Raw genomic sequence first — 27888 nt, forward strand, 5'->3', positions numbered from 1 at the left:
CTGCGTGATCACGGAGGGCCCACTTTCTTCCCTGAGGTGCCCCATTCTCCCAAGAGGCTCACTGATAGTCCCACCTTGGTTAACCTGGAGAAAAGGCACAGGGCCACTTGTATTTAAATGGGATATTTTGGTTTCAACAAAGCAACGAAAACATTGAAAATATACAGGATATTCTCAAAGAAAACTTTCTATTCAGTAGATGAGACAGTGTTGATAAACAGAATGCTTCTAAAATGAAGAAAAAATGTAAAATAAGAAGCATTTGATGTGTTTTTTTTTTCCTTTAAAACAATTTGCACAGTAAATGTTAAAAAGACAGGCATTTATTACTGTGACATTTATTACTGAAAATCCCTTTTTTAGAAATTTCAAAGAACTGAATTATATATCCATTTTTAAAAAACAGTAACACAAGTTTTCAAGAATAAAACTCCTCTCTTTTGATAGGAAATGCAATGGCTTACACAGCCCTCTCTTCTAGGTTTAAAAAGACTAAAATAAAATCATTTGAAGTGTGCCAGCAGTAACGGGGGCACCACACACGACAGGTGAAGTTGGAGGTTTTGAAGAGACTTCCTACCCTCTCTGCGGAGATTCATGTCAACCTCTGACGCTACAGGGAAGCCAAGCTCAGGGTTCAAGCCCACCTCTGCTTTCTCTGAGCACTCTGCACAAGTTCAAAGAGACATAGTCCATTCTCGCTAAGGAAATAATGACAACAAAGAAAAGAGGCGCTTTAGCACGACTTCCTTCGTATATATGCTTGCTTAAAATAGCAGGCTGAAAGGCAAGGATGGGCCAAGAAGTTTTCAGAATCTACCTATCTGATACCCCATCCCATCCCCCTTTCACTGTGGTCTCACCATGGAGCAATACGAAACAAGCCTGCTAAAACCATAGCAGCAGCTGTGACATCCAGTGGCCCAAACAAAAATATAAGGCACTAATCGAAAGCCTGTATTACACAGAGAAACGGCTCAAGGACACCAGGAAGTCATCTGGTCATTTCTTTCTCCCTGACTTGGCTAAATGGCACTAGACACAGGAAACGAAAACAAAACACTCCCAACCCAAACACGGTCAGAACTGAGAATCCTTGGTTGGCAGATGTAAGACTCAGATGATCACAGGTATTTTTCTCTCCCTAAAAGGCACCTGGTTCTGAAACCGTGGGAGATCCTCAGGTAAGCTCATGAGAAACAGAGACCACCACTTGGAAGACCTACCTGTAAAGCTCTTGAACGGGGATGTGACAACCTAAAAGACTGCCTGTTAGAATCCGGCTCCCTTTGTGAGCAGATAATCTTGTCACTCTGACAATCACACGGGGCACAGATGCATAACTGGATTCTTCCCCACGTGACTGACAGTCACGGAGGAGAGACCTGGGAAGGAGCCCAGTGATCCAGAGAGAGGATGACAAAATAGAATAAACAGAGCGGTGAGGGGAACCGCAGGACCTGTTGCACAGAAATTCATTCACAATCCTCTGGTGGAGAGGTAGTCAGGCTGCAGTCACACGAGCACAGGCAGAGGAGACTTGACTCGACAGACTCCGAAGTAGGAAGCTCTGAGGATCCAGCCAAAGACAGCCTGTCCACGGTGCACATCGTAAGAGGCCAACTTCTACGTACCTTTCCACTTCAAAGTATATCCTTAAGACAAACGGGCATTTTATTGAACAGAAGAGAAACACTAAAGTGTGCAAGGATCTACCAGATGTGCGCGGGGAGCTGGAAAGAAAATTCCTACACCATCGTGGATGGCCAGACTTCCATCCTCCTCCACTTCGGATTGGGTCTCGGCCTGGCCCGGGGTTCAGCTGTTTGGGGTCCGGTTGCAGATGGAGACCACACGGGGGAGGGCAGATCAAATCAAGCCAACCATCTGGTCAATCTGTCGCATGTAGATGCTCTTTAGGGGCAGGGCGTATCGCCTCTCATCAGGAACCCGATTGCACTGGAAAGAAAATCAATGAAGTACCATTTGAACGAGTTAAAACCGTGTGTGTTAATCCCTCAGAAGGGGTGACCAGATGACCTCCCCTGGGGTTTCTCATCCTGGCACTGTGGACTCTTTGGGCCTATCCTGGGCACTGCAGGATGGTTAACAGCATCCGTGGGCCTCTCCACCTACATGCCCCTCACCCCTAACCCCCAGCTGTGACAACCAATGTCCCCAGACACTGCCCAATGTCCTTTGAGGAACACAGGTACCACCAGTTTAGGACCACTGATGTAATTTACAGATGAAGATGTAGAGACCCAGGGAAACTAAAGACATGCACCCAGGGACTTCCCTGGAGGTTAGGACTCCACGCTTCCACTGTAGGGGGCACAGGTTCAATCCCTGCTCAGGAAACTAAGATCGCACATGCTGCAAGGTGTGGCCAAAAAAAGACATACGTGCATGCAAGTACAGATGGTTCGGACTAAAAGCTGTATCCCTTGGGTGTTTAACCGACCTAGAATTGCAAAAAGAAAAAAAACCTTGGCTATTTGAAAACTGTTGCTTTTCTGAGTTTACATGATTAAGAGTGCAAAGCTTTCTTCTCCCTCTCTCTCAGAGGGGACCTAAGTTTGAGAACCAAATGTGTTGTGTGGAAGCAGTTTCCACATACATTCATGCCCCTCCTCAGAAAAACACTTTCCTGCTGCTCTCACTGGAACTCGCTTGCCCAGGGCCTCATCTCCGCAAGATCCAGACTGACAGGTCCTTAGGGTGGTCCCCACCCTCCCTCCCAGCTCCTGCTTTTTGTAGGAACTGTGCCTTCTGCCTGTCCCTCTGAAACCTCCCCCTCATCATTCTAGTAGCGACTGAGAAGCAAGCTCCTGAGTGAAGCCCTCCTTGGCTTGCCAGCAGGCTAATTTCTCCGTCTTCCATGTCCCAACAGCACTTTACACAGCCTCCTACTGACGAGCACTCAGGGGGAGCAGATCTCTGTCCACAACAGACCCTGAGCCGAACCAGCACCAGGACCACAATGACTGGCCCAAACCCCGGCGCCTGGCACAATGGGATCTGGTCTATGATGTGAGCATCTCCTCCAGTCCGAGTCTGGCTTCCCCCACGTGCTCCGCCGTGACCTGAACCTTTCAGTGCCTCGCTGCTTCCAGCTACGAATTGGACATGTAGACTACCTACCCCTCCCAGGGCTGCTATGAGAAGTTCACATACTTAATTTCAGCACTTAGATTGGTGCTCAGCACATGTGAACTCTATAAATGCTGACTCTGATGGTTACTCTTCCTTCTGCCCTTCCCTTTCCTTCTCAGTTGTATTTTATTCATTTAATCTACACTCCATGGCCTACTGGAAATTTCAAGGACTTTGCTCTGCTCTGGCCTGTTGATTTAGTTCAGAAACTGAAAGACTTTCAATGAGACACAAAAGGAAAAAGTACAGTCTGGGATGAGAGGGCATGCCCTAACCCAGGTAGCCTGGGGGGAGGTGGCAGGACTCTTGGCAACTGAGGCTTTTCCTGAGGAGGGAGCTGGCATAGGATGCACTGTGAGATCATGAGGTTTGCTCTATCACCGGATGCAGCGCCCACATCCAGACCAACCTGCTGGGCTCAAATCAACACAACTACCTTTGGCTGAAAGGAAAGACTCGAGGATGTGTTTCCAAACCTTCCTCACTGCTCTCGGGGATGGTCCAGGAGTGCCCAGTTGAGCCCCCCCTTTAAATGAGGCCAGATACGTCTTGCACTTTGTATATTTTTTGGCTACACCACATGGCATGTGGGATCTTAGTTCCCTGACAGCTGATCAACCATGCACCCCCTGCATTGGGAGAGCAGAACCACTGGACCTCCAGGGACATCCTGACCCGAGGGACGCTATGCACAGGCTCCCCGGCCCTCGGGCTCCTGGTGGGGCTGGCCCACGAGAAGCTCCAGCAGATCGGAAGCGCTATGTTCACTTTGCCAGCCCCCTTCCCACACAGTCACAGAAGCCAGCCCAGAGCAGCGGCTCCTGCCCAGAGGCCGCCCCCAGCACAGGCTTCTCTGCATCAGGGCTCCCATGACCACCCAGTCCACCGGCCCCTCAGCCCGGAGCACTGGCGGGCGGCTGCCCCAACTGTGTCCTTACACCCTGATGGCACCTACAGAAACAGCCCCTTGCTGAAACTCTTCTCAAATTACCCAAGCTGCAGGTGCCAAGAATATTCTGTTAAGACCCCTGGATGACAATATTATGAGGAGTGTTTTCTCTTCCTCCACAGACAAATCACCCCTTGAGACAGCAACTTACATTGGAGCTGGAGTTGATGACGTTCAGCTCCTGAGGTTTAGGCCTGTGCCCAGACTTTCCCACTTGGTCCGGCCCTCCCTCTTCAGAGAAGAACTCCTTCCAGGGTGACTCCCGGAGATGTTCGTCAACAGATATAATGTGTCCCTCAGTTGTAAACATGTATCTGGTTCCAGATTTGTGTACTGGGTTCTCCTCATCAAAGAGCTAGTGGGGGGAAAAAACACAGATACAATTGTAGCATGTTTGGAACTAATTCACAGGGGTGAGCCAGACTACTTCGAGATAAGAATTTGCTAAGCTCTCAGACCAACCCAGGCTGTGAAGTGTGCGTGCTAAGTGGCTTCAGTCGGTGTGCCTCTTTGTGACCCTATGACTGGTAGCCAGCCCCGCTCCTCTGTCCATGGAATTTTCCAGCCAAGAATACTGGAGTAGGTTGCCATGCCCTCCTCCAGGAGATCTTGCTGACTCAGGGATCAAACCCGCGTCTCTTACGTCTCCTGCATTGGCAGGCAGATTTTTTACCACTAGCAGCACCTGGGAAGCCCGTGGGGCAGAATCACCGGTTGTGTTTAAGTTCAGATGCCTGAACTTCCCTGACCCCACCTAGACCTAGAGGTTAGAAAGCCCAGGCCTAAGACCCCAGTGACACTAGTCTGTATAGGCCCCAGATGATGCTCCTCGCCCCACTCCCCTAAGAGTTCAAGTGCTGGGATTCAGGAACTGGCCCCCACCTCAGCCCTAAACTGTAAAAACTCCATAGAGAAGGAGGTACATGGCTTATTCTTCACTGGATCCCCAGGGTCTGGCCCTGACACACATTCCTACAGGGGCTCTGTGGGAACAGGGCACCCAAGGCAGTCCCTTCCTTCAGCAATAGACGTGGGGGTGAAGAAGCGTGCAGCGAGGGCATCTAGAAAGACCTAGCTGAGTAGGAACAGGTCAGAGTGGGAGAAGGCAGGTGTGCAAAAAATGACAAATGAGGCAAAAAGTAGAAACAGATCTCTTCAAGATGGGAAAAAACCTTACAGGCATCTCAAGTATTTTACAAATGAGAAAAAAACACTCAGCAGGGCTGGTCTATGTTTACACAGCTCGAAGGAGAAGAACAGGGCCAGCCCAGGTTCTCCCCCTCCCCCCATGACCGGACCGAGTTCTTTCCCTTCAAACACCCTGGGGGTCTCCTTCATTCATTCGCTCCAGGATTTGCCCCATGAACATCCCAGACACCACAGGCTGCAGGACGGGATGTCTGGAAGAACCATCTGAGCCACTTGGCAGAATGACAGATGCCTGTGCCTGCTTCTGAAGCTTCCAACTCAACATGGCTCTAATCTTAACAGGGTGACTCCAATCCAGCTGCCCCTGGGCTTGGGAACCACTGAACTAGATACAGGGAACCTATCACCACTGATGGCTATCTCTGGATCTTTGCCTAAGGTCCCCATGCTGTTTCCCCACCAGGAAGTCCCGACCTTTGGAGCCTTGAGAGAAAGAAAGCAGCCTCATGCCCTGGTGCAAATGCCTCACACGTCCAAGGCTGAGTAGCCGAGTGGAAAGAGCACTGGACAAGGAGTCAGGACTGGTTGCTCTGCCATGTCACCACCCCCGGAACGCAAGCAAGTCCCCTGACCTCCCTCCAGAGATGACAGATCCCAAGGGGAAGAATGAACACCAACCAGATGATCCCAAAGGTTTCTTCCAGATCCAAAAGTTCAGTTTCTACCCAAACAGGTGAGCATGTGTGTCTGGACAGAGAGCTGGCTGGGCTGTGGGTCTCACGAGAGCACACACGTCAGGGAAAATGAGATCTGAGACCCTGCTCTTTTCCTCAGAGGAACGTTCCAACCCCCAGGCTCACAAGGGTCCTCTAAGAACTGCCGTCTGCACTCCACACGCTGTGCGACGCTAGGTGTGTGTGTGTGTGTGTGTGTGTGTGTGTGTGTGTGTGTGTGTACGAGAGCACACACGTCAGGGAAAATGAGATCTGAGACCCTGCTCTTTTCCTCAGAGGAACGTTCCAACCCCCAGGCTCACAAGGGTCCTCTAAGAACTGCCGTCTGCACTCCACACGCTGTGCGACGCTAGGTGTGTGTGTGTGTGTGTGTGTGTGTGTGTGTGTGTACGAGAGCACACACGTCAGGGAAAATGAGATCTGAGACCCTGCTCTTTTCCTCAGAGGAACGTTCCAACCCCCAGGCTCACAAGGGTCCTCTAAGAACTGCCGTCTGCACTCCACACGCTGTGCGACGCTAGGGGTGTGTGTGTGTGTGTGTGTGTGTGTAGGGTGTGTGTGTGTGTGTGTGTGTGTAGGGGTGTGTGTGTGTGTGTGTGTGTGTGTGTGTGTGTGTGTGTGTGTCCTGGGCAGTACTTCCTCCATGAGGCCAGGAACCACAGAGGACACATCAACGTGCTTTTGTTCTGACAGGGTGGCACCCCTGAGCCAGCGAGATGCCCAGCACGGAGCAGTGCCTGCTCATGTATGTTAGATGGAGGCAAAAGGCATGCTTGCTTGCTGTATAGCACAGGAATATGCTCTGTGATGACCTACAAGGGTGGGATGGGGGTGGGGAGGTGGGAGATTCCAGAGGGAGGGGACATATGTATACTTATGGCTGATTCATGCTGTTGTACAACAGAAACCAACACAATACTGTAAGGCAATTGTCCTCCCATTAAAAAAAAAAAGGCATGCTTGCTTTCAGCAGAATGAAACACTCTGGGTCAATCTCACAGCACACGTACCAGATACAGGTATTTACAGGTCTCGCTGAGAAAGAAGCTCTCCATCCGGTCCTCCTTGGACTTGTCGATGACATGATGCAGCGTAGCGTAGCCACACCTACGAAACAGTCGTCTGGTCAGTCCCACAGTGCCCCTCCCACCTGCTCATTCACTTAAGAGGCAGAAGCAATCTATTAACAGAATAACCAAATGATCAAACGCCACCGGGGAAAATGAAACAGGGTGGGTTTAAAAGCTACCTTTTTTTTAGCCTCAACTGACTGTCTGCAAATTCATTAAAAAGTGGTCTGGCAGCCAAATCATTAGGTGAATGGTGGGGAAAGGGGTACGAAGGTGGTGGAGAGTGTTTGCCAAAAGTGTGACAAGACACCAAGAAAAATGACTGGCAACAAATTCTAAAGGACTGATTTACATTTCATGTCCCAGTACTTGTAGACTGACTTCTCATTCGGATGGTTTAAAACAGTATTTTGTAAGAAAATATTTATTTTACAGGTTTATTTATTTATTACTAGGTTAAGAAAAGCAGGTCACAAAATTTAGTTTTTATACATATATACACACATTACAGACATATATAAATGTATAAAAAAGAGTGTAAGACTCTATACTTAAATGCTAATGGTAGTTATCTCTGCACATGGAGATCACAGTGATAATATTCTACCTCTATATTTTCTATACTCCCTAAACTTTTTAGCATATGTATTATTTGTATAACAGGGAAATAAGTTACTTAAAAAGAGTCCATAGAGTCTGCTAGAACTCTACAGGAATAAAGGTGAAAAAAAATTTTTTAATTCACACTATAACAGGCAGGTTCTACTATACAAGAAGGAATCTCCCTGCAAAATTAACATTAAGGGTCTGTTCTAAAGAGTAAAACACCAAATAGAATATTATCACCCCAGAACGACTCAGAATAAAAGTGGTCAACAGGAAAAGGAAGGAACTTAGGAAACTAACTTGACTTTTGTGTACTTTTCCAGACTCTGCAGAATGTCCATTCCTACATGGAGGTAGAAGGGATTCTTGGTTGCCTAGAGAGAACATGAGAGAAGGTGATCCAGGGGGCCTGGGAGACACGCCACCCATACACACTGTGCTGCCTGCGGGGCTTTCCCGAGGAGGCACGGCCACTTTATCCTGCAGGGTCTCGAACGTTAAAAGGACTAAGGTATACGGTGAATTCTGGTCAAAGTGCACCTCCAACCTGCTTAACTTGAATGTCGGGCTGGGGATGGCAAGAAGGCCTGCTTCCAGGGCAGATCAACCCCCTGCCTTTGGCTTTCCTGATCCCCCATCATGACAGTCCTGCGTCTAAGGACAAATCCAGTTTCTGTGTTGTCTGAGAACTCTTCAGAAACCTCAACCGTGAGCACAGAAAACAGGACTTTGCCTCCATTCCACACACAGCGCTGGGAAGAACTGCCTGGGGACAAGATTTCTGAAGCATCTGCAGGAGCCTCCACACTCTCTGTCCTCTAATCACCCCCAGGACGCAGACCCGGGGCTGCTGCCTCTTCTGTCACAGGCTCATAGATGGTTTTGTGAGGGAAAGAAAAATTCTCTGGGAGGACTAGACTTTCCTCCCAAAACAAGTTTAAAAGTTGGGGATAATCTACAATCCATTCCCAGTGCCAAGCCCGCAGGAGCAGCAGAAGCAAACAACCACAAAGTCACTGTCTCTGGATTAGGAGAGTGCAGGGAGAGGCCTCAGAGGGCAAGGTGGTAAAGCCGAAGATTTCTTTGGCTTCTAAGAAAATAGGCAATGTGAAGAAGAAGCTGCAAGAGGAAAGAAACAGTGACAGAAGCCAAGAGCCTAAACCCAAGGGCAACAGACCTCAGCTTAAGGGGAGGCCACGGACGGTGCCCGAGAGTCACCCTTGGAGCGTGAGTGGCCTGACTCGGCCCTGAGTCCAGGGAGGCAGAGTCACAAGCTGGCTCCTCCTCTGACAGGTTACAACTCACAAGGTCTCTCTACCCCCGTGAGGTCAATTACCAGCTGCACAGGATTTCTGCCTCTTTTAGAAGCAAATGGCAAGGATTCGGTGTTTTTAAAAAAAAAAATTATTGAATAAATCTAAACTACAACACTGGGAATTCTTCAGTGGTCCAGTGGTTAAGAATCCTCCTTCCAATGCAGGGGACATGGGTCTGATCCTGGGTCAGGGAACTAAGATCCCACATGCCATGGGGTAAGTAAGTCCATGTGCCACAAGCACTGAGCCTGTTCGCTCTGGAGTCGAAGCCCACGCACCACAAGGAAGACCCAGTGCAGTCAAAATGAAAAAATAAAAATAAACTACAGCACTAATCCTGCTAGCAGAGCTCGTAAGATCTCCTTGCAAGGGCCTGCTCACTACACACGTCATTATACGGCTGCTGAACACACGGAGGGCCAGCTTCTCAGAAAGTGAGCAGCTCTGGTGCTATATTTGCGAATGGCTGACAACTCTCGGTGTGTATACATGCATGGCGTGCACAGAGGTATAAATATCTGCCTTAAACTGTGGGGGAGAAGATTCTTCACAGTTAAAGTGACATTTCCTCTGGCATTCGTAATTTCACAAAAGAAAAAGACTGTTTTTTTTTTAAAGGATTAAACAAAAAATAGGTATTCAGATGAATCCCAGGTGATTCCCTTTCCAGCTAAGGAACAGACTTCGTTCGTCTGAATAATTTACACAGCCCAGGGTTCCCCAGGGAGAGTTCTTTGGTCCAATATATTTGGAAAACAGTGAGTACCAAATGTGCCTCTTGATTGTTTTAAGGGTGGGAGAAACAAGTCCTGGAGTGAAGATAGGAGCCAGCTTTGCAGAATGTGGGTCACATGCGTACGTGACCGCAGACGCCTTCCCTGTCCTGTGGAACCACAGCTGACGCTGCGCGCTCACCAGGCTCTGGGCGGGCAGTCACCCCAATGGTCACTGTGAAGTAACTTGGTTCTCCACCTGTCGGCAAGCACTCCCTGTGAACCAACTGCTCCAGGCCTTCCCAGCAGTACCTGGTAGAGGAGATACGTGGACTCCACCAGCTCGGGCCTCAGCGGATAGAAGAGCACGTCGGGGGCCTGCAGCTGCCAGTTGTACCTCTCGGGGAGGGCCCCGTAGCGCTTCCAGATGGCGTAGTAGAAGGCGTGCAGGCAGATGGCGTCTTCCACGTCTCCTATCAGAACCTGCGGGAAAGACGCAGGGCCCCAGGCTAGGATGGGGTTCTCACAGTGGCAGGACGTGACACATGGGCCCTGGGCTCCCCCTCCACCCACTGGCTATCTGATCCGCAAACATAGCTGGAGACAAACCCAACCCAAAAGCTGCCTGTGGGACAGACGCCACCCCCCATCTGGCCATCAGTGCCACATTCCCGAGGACTGCAGAGGACAAGAGGCTAACTCCTCATGAGCAAAGCATTGACAACTGAGAGATGGACCATCCAGAAATTTTACACCCTTTACTTTTCAGGCATGGCTTTGCGCTGATTCAGTGCGGAGTAATTTTCAAAGAGAACAATGGACACATACTGTGCCATGAACTGCCCAAATCTGAAGGAGCCAGAGAACATTCTGGAACCATACAAAGAAAAGAGGGGGCAGAACACTTTCCAATGACTTCACTAAGCAAACGGAATTGTGAAATACCTGCAGTCCAGGGAAGAAGGCCTGCAGAGAGTCGATCCACGTGTTCATGAGCTGCCCGCTGAACATGTTCACGTTGACGTAGAGGGGCGGGTCCCCTTCTCCCTCGTTACAGGCTTCCCGACTGAGGAGCCAAGCAGAATGGTCAGAGAGAAGGAAGAGACACAGCTCTAGCCCTGTTCCTCCATCAGCCCCCAGCAGCTTCACTTCAGTGGAATCAACATCAACCTTTGCTCCCAACACAGTCTTTAAACCTTTGGAGACAGACCGCCTCTCCCTGTCAATACAGTACTCTAGCACGAGATGACACCTACTGTAAGACAAAAGTTCCGAACTTGGCCATCGTAACACATTGACTTGTCACTGCACTTTGCAGAAAGCACTTTGACATGCAGGTTTGAGTAATATTTCCATGTAATTTGGTATATTTTCCAGCCAATGCAAAAGCATTTCCGTACAAGGCTTCCCTCATAGCTCAGTTGGTAAATGCCTACAATGCAGGAGACCCATGTTCGATTCCTCGGGCATGAAGATCCACTGGAGAAGGGATTAGGCTACCCACTCCAGTATTCTTGGGCTTCCCTTGTGGCTCAGCTGCTAAAGAATCTGCCTACAATGTGGGAGACTGGGTTGGGAAGATCCCCTGGAGAAGGGAAAGGCTATCCATTCCAGTATTCTGGCCTGGAGAATTCCATGGATTGTATAGTCCATGGGGATGCAAAGTTGGACACGACTGAGCAACTTTCACTTTCAATTTGGTATATACAGTGAGTCAGTCTTGACCTGAGTGGGGAAGCCTAGTTCTTTCTGCAGAAGAGTCTCGTCTCTAATAGAATCCTACACCACAGGGCCTGGGCCTGGAGGAGCACATCAGAGCCAAGGAGCTCAGGGATTACCACTCGATTTAGTAAATGCAGGGGCTTTAAAAAATAAAAAGGACTGAACTCTGGCCAAACAGCCTTTTACCTAAACATAGCACTTGCCTGTTCATACAACAGCTAGGGTGGAAATGTGTCCGAGAAAATCCTACCAAGCAAGCAACTCAGTAGCTGTCACTTGCTCTGGCCACTTAATAGACGCCAAGTGCACAGGGGAAGACCCAGGAAGAGAGAGGAGGCACAGGGTAGAAGCTGCTGCAGCTTCAAATGGCACTTCTCTGCCATCCTCAATGCACAACCGACAAGCAGCAAACAGTACTGTTTTTACCAAATACGCCATTTTGCTGTATAATAAAAACTAATGCAACACTGTAAACCAACTATACTCCAATAAAAATTAATTTAAAAAATAAAATAAAAAATAATTACTAAGAAAACAAACACAGAAGGGAAAAAAAATGTGATAACTGTCCTTCCTCTCATCAAGTATAAAGACTGAACCTAACTTCTCTGGAAAGTGAACCAAAACAACTGTGCCACAAGGCAGCTCTATGTGCAGTTAAAGCCTGAGAAACCGGGGACGTGTCACTCCTTGTGGCAGCCACTCCCCAAGTACCCCCAGCGACCCCTGCCTCTGGGCTGTCACAAGCCACTCCCCAAGTAGCCCCCAGCGACCCCTGCCTCTGGGCTGTCACAAGCCACTCCCCAAGTAGCCCCCAGCGACCCCTGCCTCTGGGCTGTCACAAGCCACTCCCCAAGTAGCCCCCAGCGACCCCTGCCTCTGGGCCCTCACACCTTTGTGCTGTCCCTCACACACTGCATCAGGCTTGGTCTGTGTGACCAACAGTCCAGCAGAAGTTCTGGTTGTCATTCCCAGATTAGGACGTGAAAGCACAGGGCGGTTTCTGGAGGGTCTCTTTCTGTCTCTCTCAGACCACTCATTCTGGGGCAGCCAGCTGCCACGAGCTGCCTATGGAGAGGTCCATGTGGCAAGGAACTGAGACCTCCGGCCACAGCCAGGGAGCAACCGAAGCTTGGGAGGGAGCCCTCCAGCCTGGCCCAAGCCATGACATGGCTGCAACTTGTGGGCGACCTCGTGAGAATTGGCGAGAGAACATTCGCTGTTTAAGCCACTAGGCTTCGGGGTAATTTGTCACACAGCCGTAAAGAGCCAATACACCGCTTCATCCAGATGACCAGCTAACAACTAGGAGGCAGTAAAACGAGGCCCGAGACCAGAGCCTGCGAATTGCGTGGAGAAGAACATGAATACCTCACGACACATTCTGCTTGCTCAACGGAACAAGGAGACAGGCGGTGAGGAGACATACCCTCTCCTTAAGTAGTTCTGAATACTCTGATATGCAGCATTAAACATTTCTAGGTCTTCTTTTTCTCCAAAGAGAATGTAAGATTTCAAGAGGTATTCATAGAAGGAGTCCAGTCCGGCACCCAAGCCACTCTGCTTGCCGACCCAGTGGCCCGTCTGAATGTTCACAACATTGCCTGTGAAAATAAGTGGAGCTCGTCAGGACCCAGGGCCGAGGGGCAGGAGGCCTCCTACTTCAGCCCCATGGCCCCTCAGTACCTTCATCCCGCACAGGGTAGAGGCAGCAAGGGTACAAGGCCTCTTGCGTGATCTGACAAATGGAAGGAAGACTGAAAATATCTATATTAGAATTTAAAAGTGCTGTATACAAAAGTTTCATGTGACAGGCTGCAAGGGCTTATGGAAAATTTTAAAGTTGACAGTTTGGGGTGACACTGGGTGAAAAATGGGGAGACTATTTTATTTTTCCTGTTGTTAAATACAACAAATTTGTGAGAAACTAAGGAATAATTGAAAATCACTTTTAAACGGCAGTACTTTTGCAATGACACTCTAGGCTCCAGGACCCCCAATCCAGTTCCCTCCCAGTGACAAGAAAATATTTCTCAAAATAAGACAGTTATAAGAGGCAACAACCTATTTTAAGATAACATCTTGAGCTAGTAAAATACTAATAATTATTGAAGATAAATAATGAGTACATAGGGGCTCATTATTCATGAACCTTTCTCTTACTTCAATAGGAAACTGAATTTTTCAGTATGTTTGAAATAATTTTTTAATAATGTCTTGACCAAAATTCTGGAGGAAAAAAAGAAAAATCTGATACTGGTTTAATCTGACTTTCAACCTACTATCATACGGTGAGATTTCTGTAAAGGAGAAAGTCACTCTACCAGTTAGCTCTAAATTCCTATATTTGGAACCTCATACTGAAACAACATCATTTGCCTCTGAGGCAGCTCTTTTTATAGCATTCCCATTAACAATTATTTTCAAGTGGAATATGCCAAGGGATTCAAATCGGAAGGGAGCCCTCAGATAGGAAAAGCATGATTCCATGCCATCAAACCTTCCAGCCTCCCTCTAAGAAAAGTCACACGGAGAAACACTGAGAGCCCCCCTCTCTGAGTTGTCAATTTCAGGTTCCATGGTACAAGGAAAAAGGAGTGGAGAGGAGGGAGGGCCCCAGAGAAGAGGAAAGGAAAGGGGGTGATGCTCTCGGCACCAAGACCTGACAGGGTCCCCGCACCTAACAATCCCGTGTCGCTGCTCCGCAAGCTCCAAAGGGCTTTCACGGCTCGCCTGGCCACCCACTCAAACGTGGAATCCCCCAGCAGTCGGCTTAGAATCCCAAATTCCACCAGGAGGGAACCAGCACCGGCCGTGCACGTCTCATTATTGCTGTCGGGAGGAACGCCTGTCTTTAGATTCACCTGGGGATAGGAAGAGACAAAGGATTTGTGGCAACAGTCAAGGAACTCACGTGGCTAGGAGGCCAAGTCACAGCGACCACACTCCACTAAGGAACCAAGCTTCCTGCAGGCTGAGTCAGCCCCTGCCTCCTGCTCTATGTCCGAGACAAACATGGGAACGAGTTTAAGACACACAAACAAGATGATACGAACACCAGAGCCCTGTGTTATTCGTAAGAGCCAGTCTTGGAGGAATCACAATAACGCTATTCACTAATACGCCTCTTTTCAGCAGATTTCCAGGTTCTCTTCATGGTTATGCAGCACCAGGCTTTGGTATGGGGGACAAAGGCAAGCTGTGGAATCATGCAGAAATTTTAAGTGAGCTGCTATGAAGCCAGTCCTGCTCAGCAAACATGAACAAATCTCAGGCTGGGAGAGAAAGGGCACCTAGCAAGAGCGTGACAGCCTGTTCCATCATGGAGGCTCCCGAGGTCTGGCAGTTCTCCACTGGTTACCCAGAGGCTGACTCAATTCCCAGAGGAGCTCTGGGCTCAGCAAATCAGACGCCACAAAGACAGAATCTTCTTCCATATGTTGCATTTAAATCAGCAGCTAACTTGCTGTCTATACAGGCTTTATTTGAAAGATCCACGTGAAACAACATACACTGAACTCCTATGGTATACGTGTGAGGGTGTCTGGGGAAATGGACCCAGGTCAGAAACGAAGACAAATTCCCCTCACTGTTTTGTTGTAGCACAGGATACAAATCCCACCTGTAAAAGGGGTTAAGAAGACTGACTGAGCAGAGGAACGTAACTTTCTTAAGAAGAAGGATAAGTCAGATATGTCCTATGCCTAGCACACGATAGGTGTTCAGTAAATGCTGAATGAGTTAAAACCGATGTGTATCATATTTAGGGCTAAATTCTCTCAAGGACATGGATTTCCTCTCCCACATCAGCCCCACTCCTTCCCGCAAATAAATTCATCAACAAAGAGTGTTCATTCAGGCAAGGGGTGAGTTATGGAAACCGTCCACCTACCCGAGGGTAGGGGATCCCAGTCTTGGTGTTTTCAAAGGCAGGGAGGAGCCTCACGGCCAGGTCGTGAGCCATGTGTAACAGCTCGTTGTCATAATCCTTAATCGTCATGTCACCAAAGGGCTGCTTGGAGTCGGTTATTATTCTGTGGGCAGAAAGAAGGCTCCCCAGAACCCTAAAGACAGGAAGAACAAAAGAATAAAAATCATGTTGGCTGTACAATCCGGTTCAGAATGACAGCAGCAGGCTCGAATCCCCTGTGGACTTAGCACTGCCTGAATCAGAGGGGCTGAACTTACTGACCCCCTGACATTCTTTCTGGCCCTTGACAGGGAACAATCAATTGCTAGCTAAGCACACTACTGAAAAGGAGAGGGCGATCCATTCATCTGAGTCTACTGAGAATAACCCCCTTCTAGTGATAACCTTGTTTGGTAATCGTCATCATCTCATCACAAGACAGCGGCCTCATCAGTCCCAGCATAAATATCACTTTTTAGTACTAATAAACTACTCTTGGTTTCTCTCACTTGGGGGAGAAAACTTAGCCAAACAAGAAAAAAGAAAAGAGCAAGATAACAAATACCAAGTAACTTTTGTAGCTCTAGCTGCCAAACAACACGAAATTCTCCAACTTCTGGTGCAGAGGCAAGGAGGGGAAGAGGAAGAGAAGAGGAGAGAATGGCCCACCGAGAGGCAGGGGCCACCAGCTTACATCCCCAGCCCTCAGGGGCCACAAGTTCATGTCCCCTCCAATGAGCAGAAGTGGACTGTGACTTTTTCAGAACTTTAAATAAATGCTACACAAATAAATGTTATGCAATGATACAATTTTCAAAGTTTCAGTGGAATAGGAAAGCTGTCACGGTCTATCAGACTAAAAAGGTGAGATATAAAACATGAGTCAATACATAAGAGGGAGAGATGGAGGAAGTTAGCGGGGGTGAGGGGGAAAGGAAGGAGAAAGAAAGACACACGGGAGCAAAGTGACCCACATGGTAAGCAGTGGTTTTCTGCAGGTGGTAGGTGAGATGAGAAACTCTGATTTCTTCAGAAATACACAGGGGTTTTCCTAGGACACAGTGAAGGAAATGAGACCAGACGTAAAGTGAAATCATGAAAAACTCTTTTAAAGGGACACCTATCTTAAATACACATTAAAGTGTCTTTCTATTCAGCCCCAAATGGAATTACTTTGAAATGGCCATTGTTTCAGTTTTGATCCATCCAAAAGAGAGGAAAAGGGGACACTGAGCCCACGAGGTCTACATGGACTCCCCAGCTGGACCCTGTGGCCCATGAACCGTCACAGGGATATTCCCCTCACTCACACACACAAGAGTGGCTTTCAGTCTGTTTGACAATCCTTTTACCTTATGGTGGCCTCGAAGACCTGCACGGTGGAATCTTTGTCAAAGGAAACTGTGTTGATCACTAACTTGACTGCTTTCTGGAACTCGGATGAATTTCCCATTATCTTTAAAAAGAGGAACACACGCCATTATGACGGCATGAAATGACACCGAGGTTACATGATCACAGGAGCTGGGCCACATCATCTGAATGTCTGTAAGTGCTGTGGTTTTGCCACTCATGGCAGCAGAAACACAAAAGCCCAGTTATCTCTTAGAATACATTCTGGGACAGATGGCAAGCCCATTTCCACCAAACTCAAGAACCGTATCTCCAGATGGCAAAACTTTGACAATAACTCCTCATAAAATCATTAGCAGCCTTCGTCACCCCTCCCCAGCCCCCCTCAGCTTCACTCTGATTATTTAGCAAGGCAGGCATTACAGTTCCTGAAGTTCCTGAAATGAGTAAAAACCAATCCCAAAATAAAAGAAACAAAAAAACAGGCTATTCCCTCTGTTCCTCAAATAATTCAACAGCTTGGGTACTTGGTTTCCAGGAGACTAAAACATCTGGGAAACTGACTCTTTGCTTGTTACCCAGATGTCTGAACACGCTGAGAAATAGTGGTATTATCTTTGGGAGGACAGCATAAGGCCAATGCCATTCAAAACCAACACAACACGCAAGTAACCAGCCCTACATCCTTTGTAAAAAATATTCTAGAATTATGATTCCTATTTTTGGGTGTGTGGATATGGTATCATTCCAAGCATCTCTCTCTTATGTGAAGTGCAAATTGAGCATAAAATTTGATAAATTAACCAGAACTGAAATGTTTTCATGCTGTTCAAAATTTTATGACCGTCCTGGGACTATAATGACAACATAAGGACACATCCAAAAAAAAAAGAATGAAAAAACAAATGATGTCATTCAGATACTACTTTTTCAAGTGTTTCTTATCTCCTAGTATTTATTGATCTAGTGCATCTTTTTTTCTTTTTCTCCCCCTCACTGTTATTTTGCTGTTCCATGCAGAGAAAGTACAGTTTCTTTTCTGGCTTTTAATTTGGTTTTTTAACAAGATCATGCAATCCTGCTGCAAGTTGCATCAAGTAGTCAAGGGACTGCTATTGTCTGAGTGTTTCCCAAATACACCTGTTACGGTTTGTTTAAAATGTCAGCAAAAGCAAAGGGAAACCTCAACAGAAGTAACATCTGAAAAAGAAGGTTGCAGTGTACATCAAAGACCGGATATTTCTACCGTGAAAACCACAGCAATGGGTCTGTTTCCCTACTGATGTTCACCAGCAGCCGAATCTGTTAGCAGCTGCAGATGCTGATATGAGCTCAGAGCACGTGCAAGACAGAGGAGGAAGGTTTCAGTGACATATTGTAATTTACCATTTTATAAGCTACAGAACAGAGTAATGATGCTCTGAAATCGCTCACTTAGGCTTAAGAAAAGCTGGGTTGGACAGAAGCATTACACAGGCTTCTTTACTGCAGAACTTCTCACAGCCTTGAAAAGGCTGGTGTCCACAGTGGCTTTCCAAGAGTGGGCAGACTGGGAGGATTTCTCAAGTTCATTTGGGAACAGAATTGTCCTTTGCAGGAGCACACCCTTGGAATCTGTGTTGGGAAATGTCAGATTTGTCAAAATTCATTTTCTTAACACCTATTTGTACTCCCACCATGTATCGGACACCATGAGGCGTGGACAGAGTGCAGTGATGAACAGAGGCAAGGTCTCTGTACTTCACAAGCACGGCAGAGAGATAAAAAGATACAACGGGGGACTTCCCTGGTGGTCCAGTGATTAAGAATCTGCCTTGCAATGCAGGGGATGCAAGTTCAATCCCTGGTCAGGGAACTAAGATCCCACGTGTCACAGAGCAACTAAACCCACACCACAACTAAAGATCCTACATGACAAAACAAAGGTGCCACCTGCTGCAACTAAGACCCGACGAAGCCAAATAAATAAAGATATTTACAAAAAGATACAATGGGACCAAAAGAGAGGGCTCAGGGAGAAAAGGTGGCCTTTCATAAGCTAGATATATATATATGTCTTGGGATTTTTTTTTTTTAAAGCAATACTTGTAGGCTGAGTCAGCCTCTGGTATCTTCAACGAGTTAACTCTAATTAGGGTGAACATACTAGTCTGGGCGGCTTCCCTGGTGGGTTTAGCAGTAAAGAATCTGCTTGCCAAAACAGGAGACGCCAGGTTTGATCCCTGGGTTGGGAAGATCCCCTGGAGAAGGAAATGGCAGCCCACTTCAGTATTCTTGCCTGGAGAACCCCAAGGACAGAGGAGCCTGGCGGGCTACAGTCCATGGGGTCACAAAGAGCTGGACACAACTGAGCGGCTAAACAACAACACTAGCCTGGGCCCATTTTGATGAGTGACGGCAGATGCTGACACGCAGCAGCCATCACTTGAGAAGGAGAAATTAAACTGAGAAGGGAAACTAAACTGCTGTGCAACTACAGCCTGGCTGCACGCAAGCCTGGACTTCCTGCAGACTGTGAGCCCAGGGGAACACACAAAGACCGCCCAAGCTCTCCCCGAGCTCTCGGAATTCTACTGCTGGCCAAGATCTAGGACAGCTGTCATGCAAACTTAGCTAGAATTACCCACTTCTAACTCCTGACAGTTTTAAACTCTTTTAAGGACAGTTAAAATGCAGGATTGGGAATCGGCTAGAGTAAACATTTTCTAATGGTAAAAGTGTGCTGAAACAATGAAGAAGAGCCAAGCGGTAGTAAAATCAGGTTTATAAGGAAATTTTTTAATATTCCGCTGGAATTATAGGGCCTCGCCATGATGCAGAGCATGTGCACAGGGCAGCCTGGTAATAAGAACTGTGCATGGGGCCGGCCCGTTTTCCATGTGTGAATGTGTCCCGAGGTCTCCAGCTGAGGGAACCGATAAGGCCTGAGGAGGTAAAGGCAGTCTCCGAGTTGGCAGCCCAAGTCTGGAGTGGGCAGTGTCCACACGAAACTCAGAAAGCAAAGATCACAAGAGTGTTCACACAGAGGGTCTCTTGCAGAGGCTGGGAGCAGGGCTTGGACCTGCTCTCAGGGAGTCAGGAGCTGTGGGACCTTTCAGGGGATCTTCTCCCCTGGAGATCTTGACTTTCACTTCAGAAATCTTAACTCCAGGAACTGTAAACTGGTTCCTTTAAGGAATAAAATAGTGGGAAACTGGGACAAAAATAGGTTTCCCCAAAATACTCACACTGCCTTCTCCACATTTTTAGGGGGATCACATTTCCCCTCATTTGACCTTCAGTGTTTTTCTTGCTCTCCATATTAAGCTCATTAAAATAAACAACGGCTATGAATACATTCTGAGGATCACATTTCCTGGAATTCTCATCCCTGGGGGGAAGCAACGGTATTAACTCCAAAATATCTTAATTAACTTCAAAAAAAAAAAAAAATAATAAGGCCGAACACTTACTGCAAGGGTATCCAACGCATCAACCAGAGTAAGGGAATAATTCCCTAGCACATCATTGATGTTCAGATTTGAGCTGAAAAAGAAATGAAACGAAAATTACACAAAGGTACTTTAAAAGAGGGAGAAAAAAAGACAATAAAACTAAACACTCATCAGAAACTAAAATTGCTAGAAGCCTTTATTTATTCAGGGACTCCTGTGGATGGATCAGTTGGGCAATGGTCCTTCTGCCACACGAGGACCACACAAGCCTCTACAGTGTCACAGGAGAACAGAGATGCACACATTTATACTACGGTATAAAAAAAGAGCATGAAACAGGAAGCAAGGAGATGGAAAACAAGAGTCGTTGCTCTCTCTGAGATCCAGTTTTATCGCCATAGATGATCTCTCTGTCTAGCTTCAAAAAGTTCTGATTTCGAAATCGTTAGGAATGAAAAAGGAGAGGCCCTGTCACATGACCTGTAACTAAAACTTGAATACAGAAATCAGACACTGCGGCAGATTACACACACAAAGCAGCAAATAAATACCTCAACTACGGTCCCCATCTCACTCATCTGTCCTTTGGGCGGGGGGAATAAATTAACTGCTTTCTACATTGCTTCACTCACATCTCACCCAAAGAATCTCCCCCACCCCCACCCCACACCCGGAGCTCCATCAATCTTGAGGAGTTTTAACAGGATGGAATTTTAACAGAAACAAAGGCAGGGCTTCTCTTATCGAGAGCTGTGTTAATGCTTCTGCCACACACCTCCTGCCCCACAATCAACACCCATCGCCCATTCTGAAATCATCTTCAAATGCCAACTTCAAGACCGCAGCGAGGTTAACTGACAAGTTCTTTGTAACGCTAAAAAAACCACCAAGACGACAATAATATATCTGGGAAAGGTGGGGATGGAGAATGACTGAAAGTCATCAAGTCGGTTTGACAAATTCTAGGGGGCTCAGTTATTCCCATCCCATTCCTGCAGACCCAGGAAGTACTAATAACTGCAGAAGCTTGAAAAGATTTGAAACTGAGGAGAGAAATGAAAAAAGATGTACCTAAGGAGGGAAACAGGATGACTGTTTAAAGGTTATGAGTATGAAAGACCACAGTGAAAAAGCCCTAGTTTTATTTTCAGCAACTGATGCACCGGTATTATGACATCTTCCATCCAATCCCCAGACCACGTTACCTACTCCTTGGGTGTCTCTAAAGGGTCCTGTCCCACACTCCTGGGGACAGCAAGCATCTCTGTGTTCCTGATGCGGTCTCTGCTCTCTCAGAGGCCTCCTATGTGCCTTAGCTGGGGCGAAGCAGGCCCCACGTGGTGCAGGCACAAACAGCTCCAACACTTCACATCTTCTCTTACCTGAACCTTAGTTTTATGTTGCTTATGCCACTTAGTCTAGGGCAAAGAATGTATAGCAAAACTTGACCTACATTTTGTGCACCGGGCTATCTAGAAGGGGCTATCTAGGAACCAGGGCGAACCCATATCTCACAGCCATGAAGCAAGCACACTGCACGGCTGAAAAACTGCACCTGCTACAGCTAGATTCTTTCTAAACACACGTACACAATTGAACGGAGAAGGCGATGGCACCCCACTCCAGTACTCTTGCCTGGAAAATCCCATGGACGGAGGAGCCTGGTAGGCTGCAGTCCATGGGGTCGCGAAGAGTCGGACACGACTGAGCGACTTCACTTTCACTTTTCGCTTTCATGCGTTGGAGAAGGAAATGGCAACCCACTCCAGTGTTCTTGCCTGGAGAATCCCAGGGATGGGGGAGCCTGGTGGGCTGCCGTCTATGGGGTCGCACAGAGTCAGACACAACTGAAGCGACTTAGTAGTAGTAGTAGCAGTACACAATTGTAAAAGGTCCTCTTAAGACAAGAGCTGCGGGTTCAAATCTGCACTTCAAGGGTGGTGCCAGCCAGAAAGGGTATGCTGCTGCTGCCGCTAAATCGCTTCAGTCGTGTCCGACTCTGTGGGACCCCATAGACAGCAGCCCACCAGGCTCCCCCGTCCCTGGGATTCTCCAGGCAAGAACACTGGAGTGGGTTGCCATTTCCTTCTCCAATGCATGAAAGTGAAAAGTGAAAGTGAAGTCGCTCAGTCGTGTCTGACTCTTAGCGACCCCATGGACTGCAGCCTACCAGGCTCCTCCATCCATGGGATTTTCCAGGCAAGAGTACTGGAGTGGGGTGCCATTGCCTTCTCCGCAGAAAGGGTATAGGAAGTGTCAAAAGCTGGAGGAGAAGAGCAAAGGAGACAGAGAGATCCTCAATTCAACCAACTCCAGATCATTCTCCTGGACTTAAATATTTACCTCCCTTGCTCTGCTGTTCAGAAACAAAGAGCTGGCTCCAACCACCCATCTCAGCAGAAAACAGGGCCCCTCATCACTTAGCCTCCAGGCTAGATGTTGGGTAAACCGCGTGTGACCACCTTTCCGAGCAATACCCTCTTCTATGGCATCTGTCACCCTCTCCACCTGCCCCAGCCCCTGGAAGGAGTGACTGGTCTGGAGCCCTGTACTCCGTCCCATGTTTTACTGTGCTTTTCCTTTTAGGACATAGCTAAAAGGAACTCAGGTTTAAAATACTTCTCAATAGAACACCTTCGCAGTCACTGACAAAGAACCAGTACAAGAGCTATCACAGGAAAACCTGTATTAGTGATTAACTGGTACTTCCTTCTCTCCATTCAGTCAGACAAATCCATTCAAAAGATCTAAGGCATTCATTAAAACACCTTGAAATTATTTTCTACCAAATCAGGGCTTCCATGGTGGCTCAGCTGGTAAAGAATCCGCCTGTAATGCGGGAGACCTGGGTTCGATCCCTGGGTTGGGAAGATCCCCTGGAGAAGGGAACGGTTACCCACTCCAGTATTCTGGCCTGGAGAATTCCATGGGCTGTATAGCCTATGGGTTCGCAAAGAGTCAGACATGATTGAGCAACTTTCACTTTCACTTTCTTTTCACCAGATCACTGATACACACTCTTTTCAAATGTGCCAAGAGAGAAAAAAAGAAAAATGGAGAGGAGAAGGAAAGAAAAAATAAACATCACAAAAGCCTCTTGGCCTAACACCACCAAACTATCGTGATTCCATTCAGGCCAGCCCACCCTGCGGTTGAGACTCTGGACCTGTTCTGTAGAGATCTTCTTGATCACCATTCAGCCTGGCCAGGAACTCAAACTTCTGGTACAGGAATGGGTACTCAAGAATCGGTAACAGTCTGGGCTCAGAAGTGCTTGTCTTTCCACATAAGCAGCTGCCAAACCACGACGGCACCCCACTTAATTCATCATGTATGGCTATTCATGACCCTCATCCCACTCTGAATTTTTAAGGTTCTTCTCAACCCAGAACAGAGAAGGTGGAGAGAACTTTGGCCTTTTATAGAAAATGTCTGGTGATGCAGCTAACAATGCTCACATAGTGTGTTCAAAATTAAAGGTATGTGTTAAAAAAAAAAAAAATCCCCACATATACTTAACCTGTTCAGAAATCTACCTGGTGCTGGGTAGGCACAGAGGTAATATAACAAACAGTCCCTGTGTACCAGGGATTTGAGACAAGACACAGGGAAAGGAAGGTGAACTCACAACAGTACTCAACTGTCATGCAATATTAAAACATGGAACAGCAGCTTCAAGGAAAGGACCCAAAAGGAGAACTGACTAGATCAACGACAGTCATCTTCAAACAGTTCAATGACGTCATGGAAAAAAAGACTTGAGCCTGATTCTGAACAGGCCAGGATTTCAGGAAGGAAGAGGAATGTGGAGGAGCCATCCTAAACGAGAGGTGCCTAGGAACCAGTCCATGTGGGAGCCAGTATAGGTTTGGTTTGATTTGCTTTCTTGTTTGAATTGCAATAGCGTTGGGCAGAAAGCAAAGAAGGGTCACATACCCAAGGTCTGAAATAACACTGTTGGTTCATGAGACTGCAAATTTTTAATATCCAGATCTACTTGAAGGAACCTGAATTTGGAGCCTCCAACCCAAACTGGGGATGTGAGAGGAACTGAGTTTGCATAGTGATCTGTAGCTGGACAGAAACAGTTGCTATTTTTAAACAGTGTTCCGGTTTAATTTATTTCATGTCAATACTCCTCACCCTATCTCCAGTCAAACAAGACAGGCAAGTTAAGCCTTAAGTAAATGCGACTAAAAAGAAAAGAGACGTATGTTTAGTACTCGCATTTCGTTTCTGTACTTTTTACATATTATTCAAATAGTTATTTTATTTTTTACATGAATCATGAGAATTCACTTGACAACAATTATAATAATACATCTGCTTAAAATAAATATCTGTAATATATTTATTACAGGCTATTTATTTCAGAGATGTAAATGTGGCCTACTGTTTCCTCAAATATACTAAAGTCTAAGAGTAGCTATGTTAAAGGAAAAGGAGGAAGAAAAATTAACTTTTCACTTTAGAAGTGGCCAGGGTCTACTCAAGGCCGCCATAATCGCAGAGCTCTTTCATCTCCTCAAAGACACCAAGGCTGACTAACCAAAAGGTTTATTAATAACCTATGGGCACAACTCTTCTTATACGGTATCCCTTCGATATTTCTAACTCCGTCTTTCCAACAGCAACAAATCTATCTGTCTCAAAGCAACCTGACCCCAACTTATCCAGACTGTCACTGAACAGTCAAACCAAACCACTCTTCAGCATATGCATCAGGAAGCAAAGAAAGTCAGTTAAGCAAAACAACTTAATTTCCTCCAATGTGGAAAAGCCCAGTAATATTTTCTAAATTTTTTAGTTAAAAATTTTCTCCCAAAAAAATTGAGATAGAAAATACACTTCTGTGTATAAAGCCTGATACAGTGCAAAAATGAAAAAATAACTCATCAGTTTCCTACAATTCTAGAAAGGCCCAGTCCTTTTAAGTTAAGCCGGGATGTGCCCATGGCTTCACGAAAAATCATTCTCTCCAAATGCAATTTAAAACAAGAATTTGTAGATAATCAAACCATTTTTAAAACTCTTCAATCCCCTTTGGTGTATGAATTCCTTTTTAGGAATTCACAAGGAATTCACAAGGAAATCACAAGCCTCAAATGTCCAAAGAGACCAGCAGGCCAACTCCTCCAGTCCCACCCGAGGGGAGCGACCCACAGAAAGACAGTCACCTATCCAGTCTAACAGGGTGAGTGTCTGTCAAGGCACACTGGTTCCCGCCAGCTAGGAGGTCCTCAGCTGGGAGTGCTGCCCTCTTGGACTCTGAGGTCAACAGCGGTGACCCTTGAGCTCAGCCTCTGCAAACACGGTTGACAGAATGAGAGGACTGGCAGATCTTTCCTCACAGCTCTGCCACCAGAGTGAGGGAGATTATGGGATAGACCCTACAGGGCAAGGAAGGTCACTCTGAGTATCAGGACCCTAAATCTGGACCACTCAATCTCTCTCTCCCGCTCCCACCTAACCATCCTCAGCCTAAGGAGCAGTCCCTGTAATAAAGGAGAAAGACTGTAGCCCTGTTCTGCCTACAACTCACTGTAGGGCTTTAAAAGTCCCTTCTCAGGATCAACTTCTGAATTTTTATATTTTTATACAGTTAAGTGGAAGTTGGCTAGAAGTGGGGAGATAAGAGCTTATCTTAAAGCTGCATTTCAGTTTGATATAATGTTCACCTGGAGAAAGGGTTGGAGATGGATGTCTAAGCGTCCCCGTCCACCCCCGGCCCCCAGCCCAAGCCAGTCCTCGGTAGTGCCACTGTCCCTTCAGATCTCTGGGCCTCAGTTTCCCCATCTGTAAAAGGGCTCAGGTGTCCAGTAACTTAGAAATTCCAGGATTATCAAGACAGAAGACAGCCACCGGCCCATCCACGCACCCCTCTGGCCCAGGGCGACCTCAAAGCGGGTGAGCCGAGGCACCGGGCGCTGCCCCCGGGACACTAAACACCCAGGCAGCGCCGGGGGAATCCGGAGGACCCAAGGCTGCACCCAGCTCGGAAGACAGAAGGAAGCGCGTGCGGCGCGCGCTCCGGGGCGCCGGGCCGGCGCAGGCTACTCACGGGTCCCCGCGGTCGGGTCCTCGGCCGCGGCAGTGGATGGGGTTGAGCTCGTCCTGAGGAAAGGCGTGCGCCATGTAGTTGTCGTAGCCGAACACGAACATGCCCCGCGCCAGGTCGCGCATCTGGGCGCGCAGCTGGGGTGGGAAGGCGCTGCTGTAGCGCTTCTCATACTCGTCCCGGCCGCGGCCCCGGCCGCCCAGCACGTAGCCCCAGTGGGCCGGGCCGCACACGCCCTGCCCGGGCCGCCGCGGAGCCCGCCGCCGCTTCCCCTCTGCCGCCCCGGGGGCCGGAGGCTGCAGCCACGACGGCCCCGACAGCCCCCCGGGCCGGTCCGCTGGCCCGGAGGCGGGAGATGCGGAGCCGTCGGGACCCCTCAGGCGCTGGAAGCCGAAGCTGAGCGGGAAGCGCTGGTAGAAGCCCATGCTGGGCCCCAGCCCGAAGACGAGCCACAGCACTCCGTGGAGGCCAAGCCGAAGGAGTACCAGCCCCAGGACGAGCGCTCGCCATTGCATGGTCGCGAGGGCGCCGCGGGCATTATTTTGAAACGCGGGGGGCCTTCCCCGCCGACCACCGAACCCCACGTCCGCCCCGTAGCTCCGCTCACTTCCCCTTTAAGGAACTCCCTCGTGACGCACCAGGAACTGGCCCATTGTCCCCCCCACCCCTAGCACCTCGAGCCCGGCCAGCCAGTCCTCGCATTCGCCCGCCCAGTCGCCCGGATTGGCCCGGCCCCGACCCGGCCTCGCAGGGAGCGGCCCGGGACTCCCCACCGCGCCATAGGCCACCCGGACGTCCTCAGAACCGCGAGGCCCCGCCCCTCCCTTCCGCCCCGCCCCCGGCCCGGCGTCCGGCCCCGCCCCCGGCCCGGCGTCCGGCCCCGCCCCCTGGGCAGTAGGAGTCGGACCGGCTGGCGTGGCGAGTAGGGGCCGCTCCGGCTCGGGACAAGGCAACTTCCAGCCAATGGGAGCTCGGCACGGGAGCAGCCAGCTGCCGGACAAGGACGTGGCCACGGGCCCGCCCGGTTCCGTGTAGAGCCTGTTTCCCGCGGACCTGAGGCGGAAGAAAACCACTCCAGCTCTATGTTAGGAATGGTGACAGATAAAAGACGTAAGGGACGAGGAGGAAAAAGGACATTTCTGTAGGGCAGGGTTTTTCATTTGTCTGTTATATGGTGGGGTGATGATCCTACCGTTTAGCTTAAGACTGCACAAAACGGTGTCCTGATTTCTTTTTGTTAATACATCCTATCTTGTACCTTTAACACTTTTTAAAAACACGCTAACTTGTAAGAATCTCTCACAGAGATTGTAAAACCCATATTCCCAGCTCCTATCCACCGAGGTCCAAAGGAACGTCCCGAGAATGTACGTATAACAAGCGCTCTTGAGCAATTTTTAGCAACCGTCAATCTCGAAATACTGAGGTAGGTTATATTGCCTTTGTCAAGGAAAGAATCTTTTTTAAACGGATCAGGAGTTGGGGGGAGGAGTCAAGGCTGCCGCTGCCACGACCAAATTATTTTTACCATATCTCTTTGTGGCTCAGCTGGTAAAGAATCGGCCTGAAATGCGGGAGACCTAGGTTCGATCCCTGGGTTGGGAAGATCCCCTGGCGAAGGTAAAGGCTACCCACTCCAATATTCTGGCCTGGAGAATACCATGGACCGTATAGTCCGTGGGGTCGCAAAGAGCCGGACACGACTGAACGACTTTCAC

The 27888-nt window shown here is 48.2% G+C and overlaps 1 protein-coding gene across 2 annotated transcripts; it reads right to left on the reverse strand.

Annotated features, from left to right (window-relative positions):
- Positions 1–270: 270 nt before the first annotated feature.
- Positions 271–26786, reverse strand: EDEM1 (ER degradation enhancing alpha-mannosidase like protein 1). Of its 2 annotated transcripts, NM_001103092.2 has the most exons (12): positions 26174–26758; positions 20131–20203; positions 16678–16781; positions 15308–15479; positions 14096–14279; positions 12845–13019; positions 10639–10759; positions 10006–10176; positions 7965–8038; positions 6999–7095; positions 4257–4460; positions 271–1959 (listed from the first exon to the last, which is right to left on the reverse strand). In NM_001103092.2, exons 1-12 carry the CDS (start codon positions 26683–26685, stop codon positions 1870–1872), a joined length of 1977 nt encoding a protein of 658 aa, NP_001096562.1. In that variant the 5' UTR covers positions 26686–26758; the 3' UTR covers positions 271–1869. The 2 variants fall into 2 exon arrangements, with proteins under 2 accessions (NP_001096562.1, XP_059735579.1); XM_059879596.1 differs by lacking the exons at positions 271–1959; positions 7965–8038 and having other exon boundaries at positions 4371–4460; positions 26174–26786.
- Between the last annotated feature and the right edge of the window lie 1102 nt (positions 26787–27888).

The sequence above is a fragment of the Bos taurus genome, chromosome 22, assembly GCF_002263795.3.
Source record: "Bos taurus isolate L1 Dominette 01449 registration number 42190680 breed Hereford chromosome 22, ARS-UCD2.0, whole genome shotgun sequence".
NCBI classification, from domain to species: domain Eukaryota; kingdom Metazoa; phylum Chordata; class Mammalia; order Artiodactyla; family Bovidae; genus Bos; species Bos taurus.

Excerpts from the sequence above, each read along its gene's own strand:
- EDEM1 (NM_001103092.2), bottom strand. The coding sequence starts at position 26,685 with ATGCAATGGCGAGCGCTCGTCCTGGGGCTGGTACTCCTTCGGCTTGGC. Across the intron at positions 4,461-6,998 it reads CCTGTAAATACCTGTATCTG|CTCTTTGATGAGGAGAACCC; the intron begins GTACGTGTGCTG and ends TCCCCCCACTAG. Across the intron at positions 1,960-4,256 it reads TCATCAACTCCAGCTCCAAT|TGCAATCGGGTTCCTGATGA; the intron begins GTAAGTTGCTGT and ends TTTTCTTTCCAG.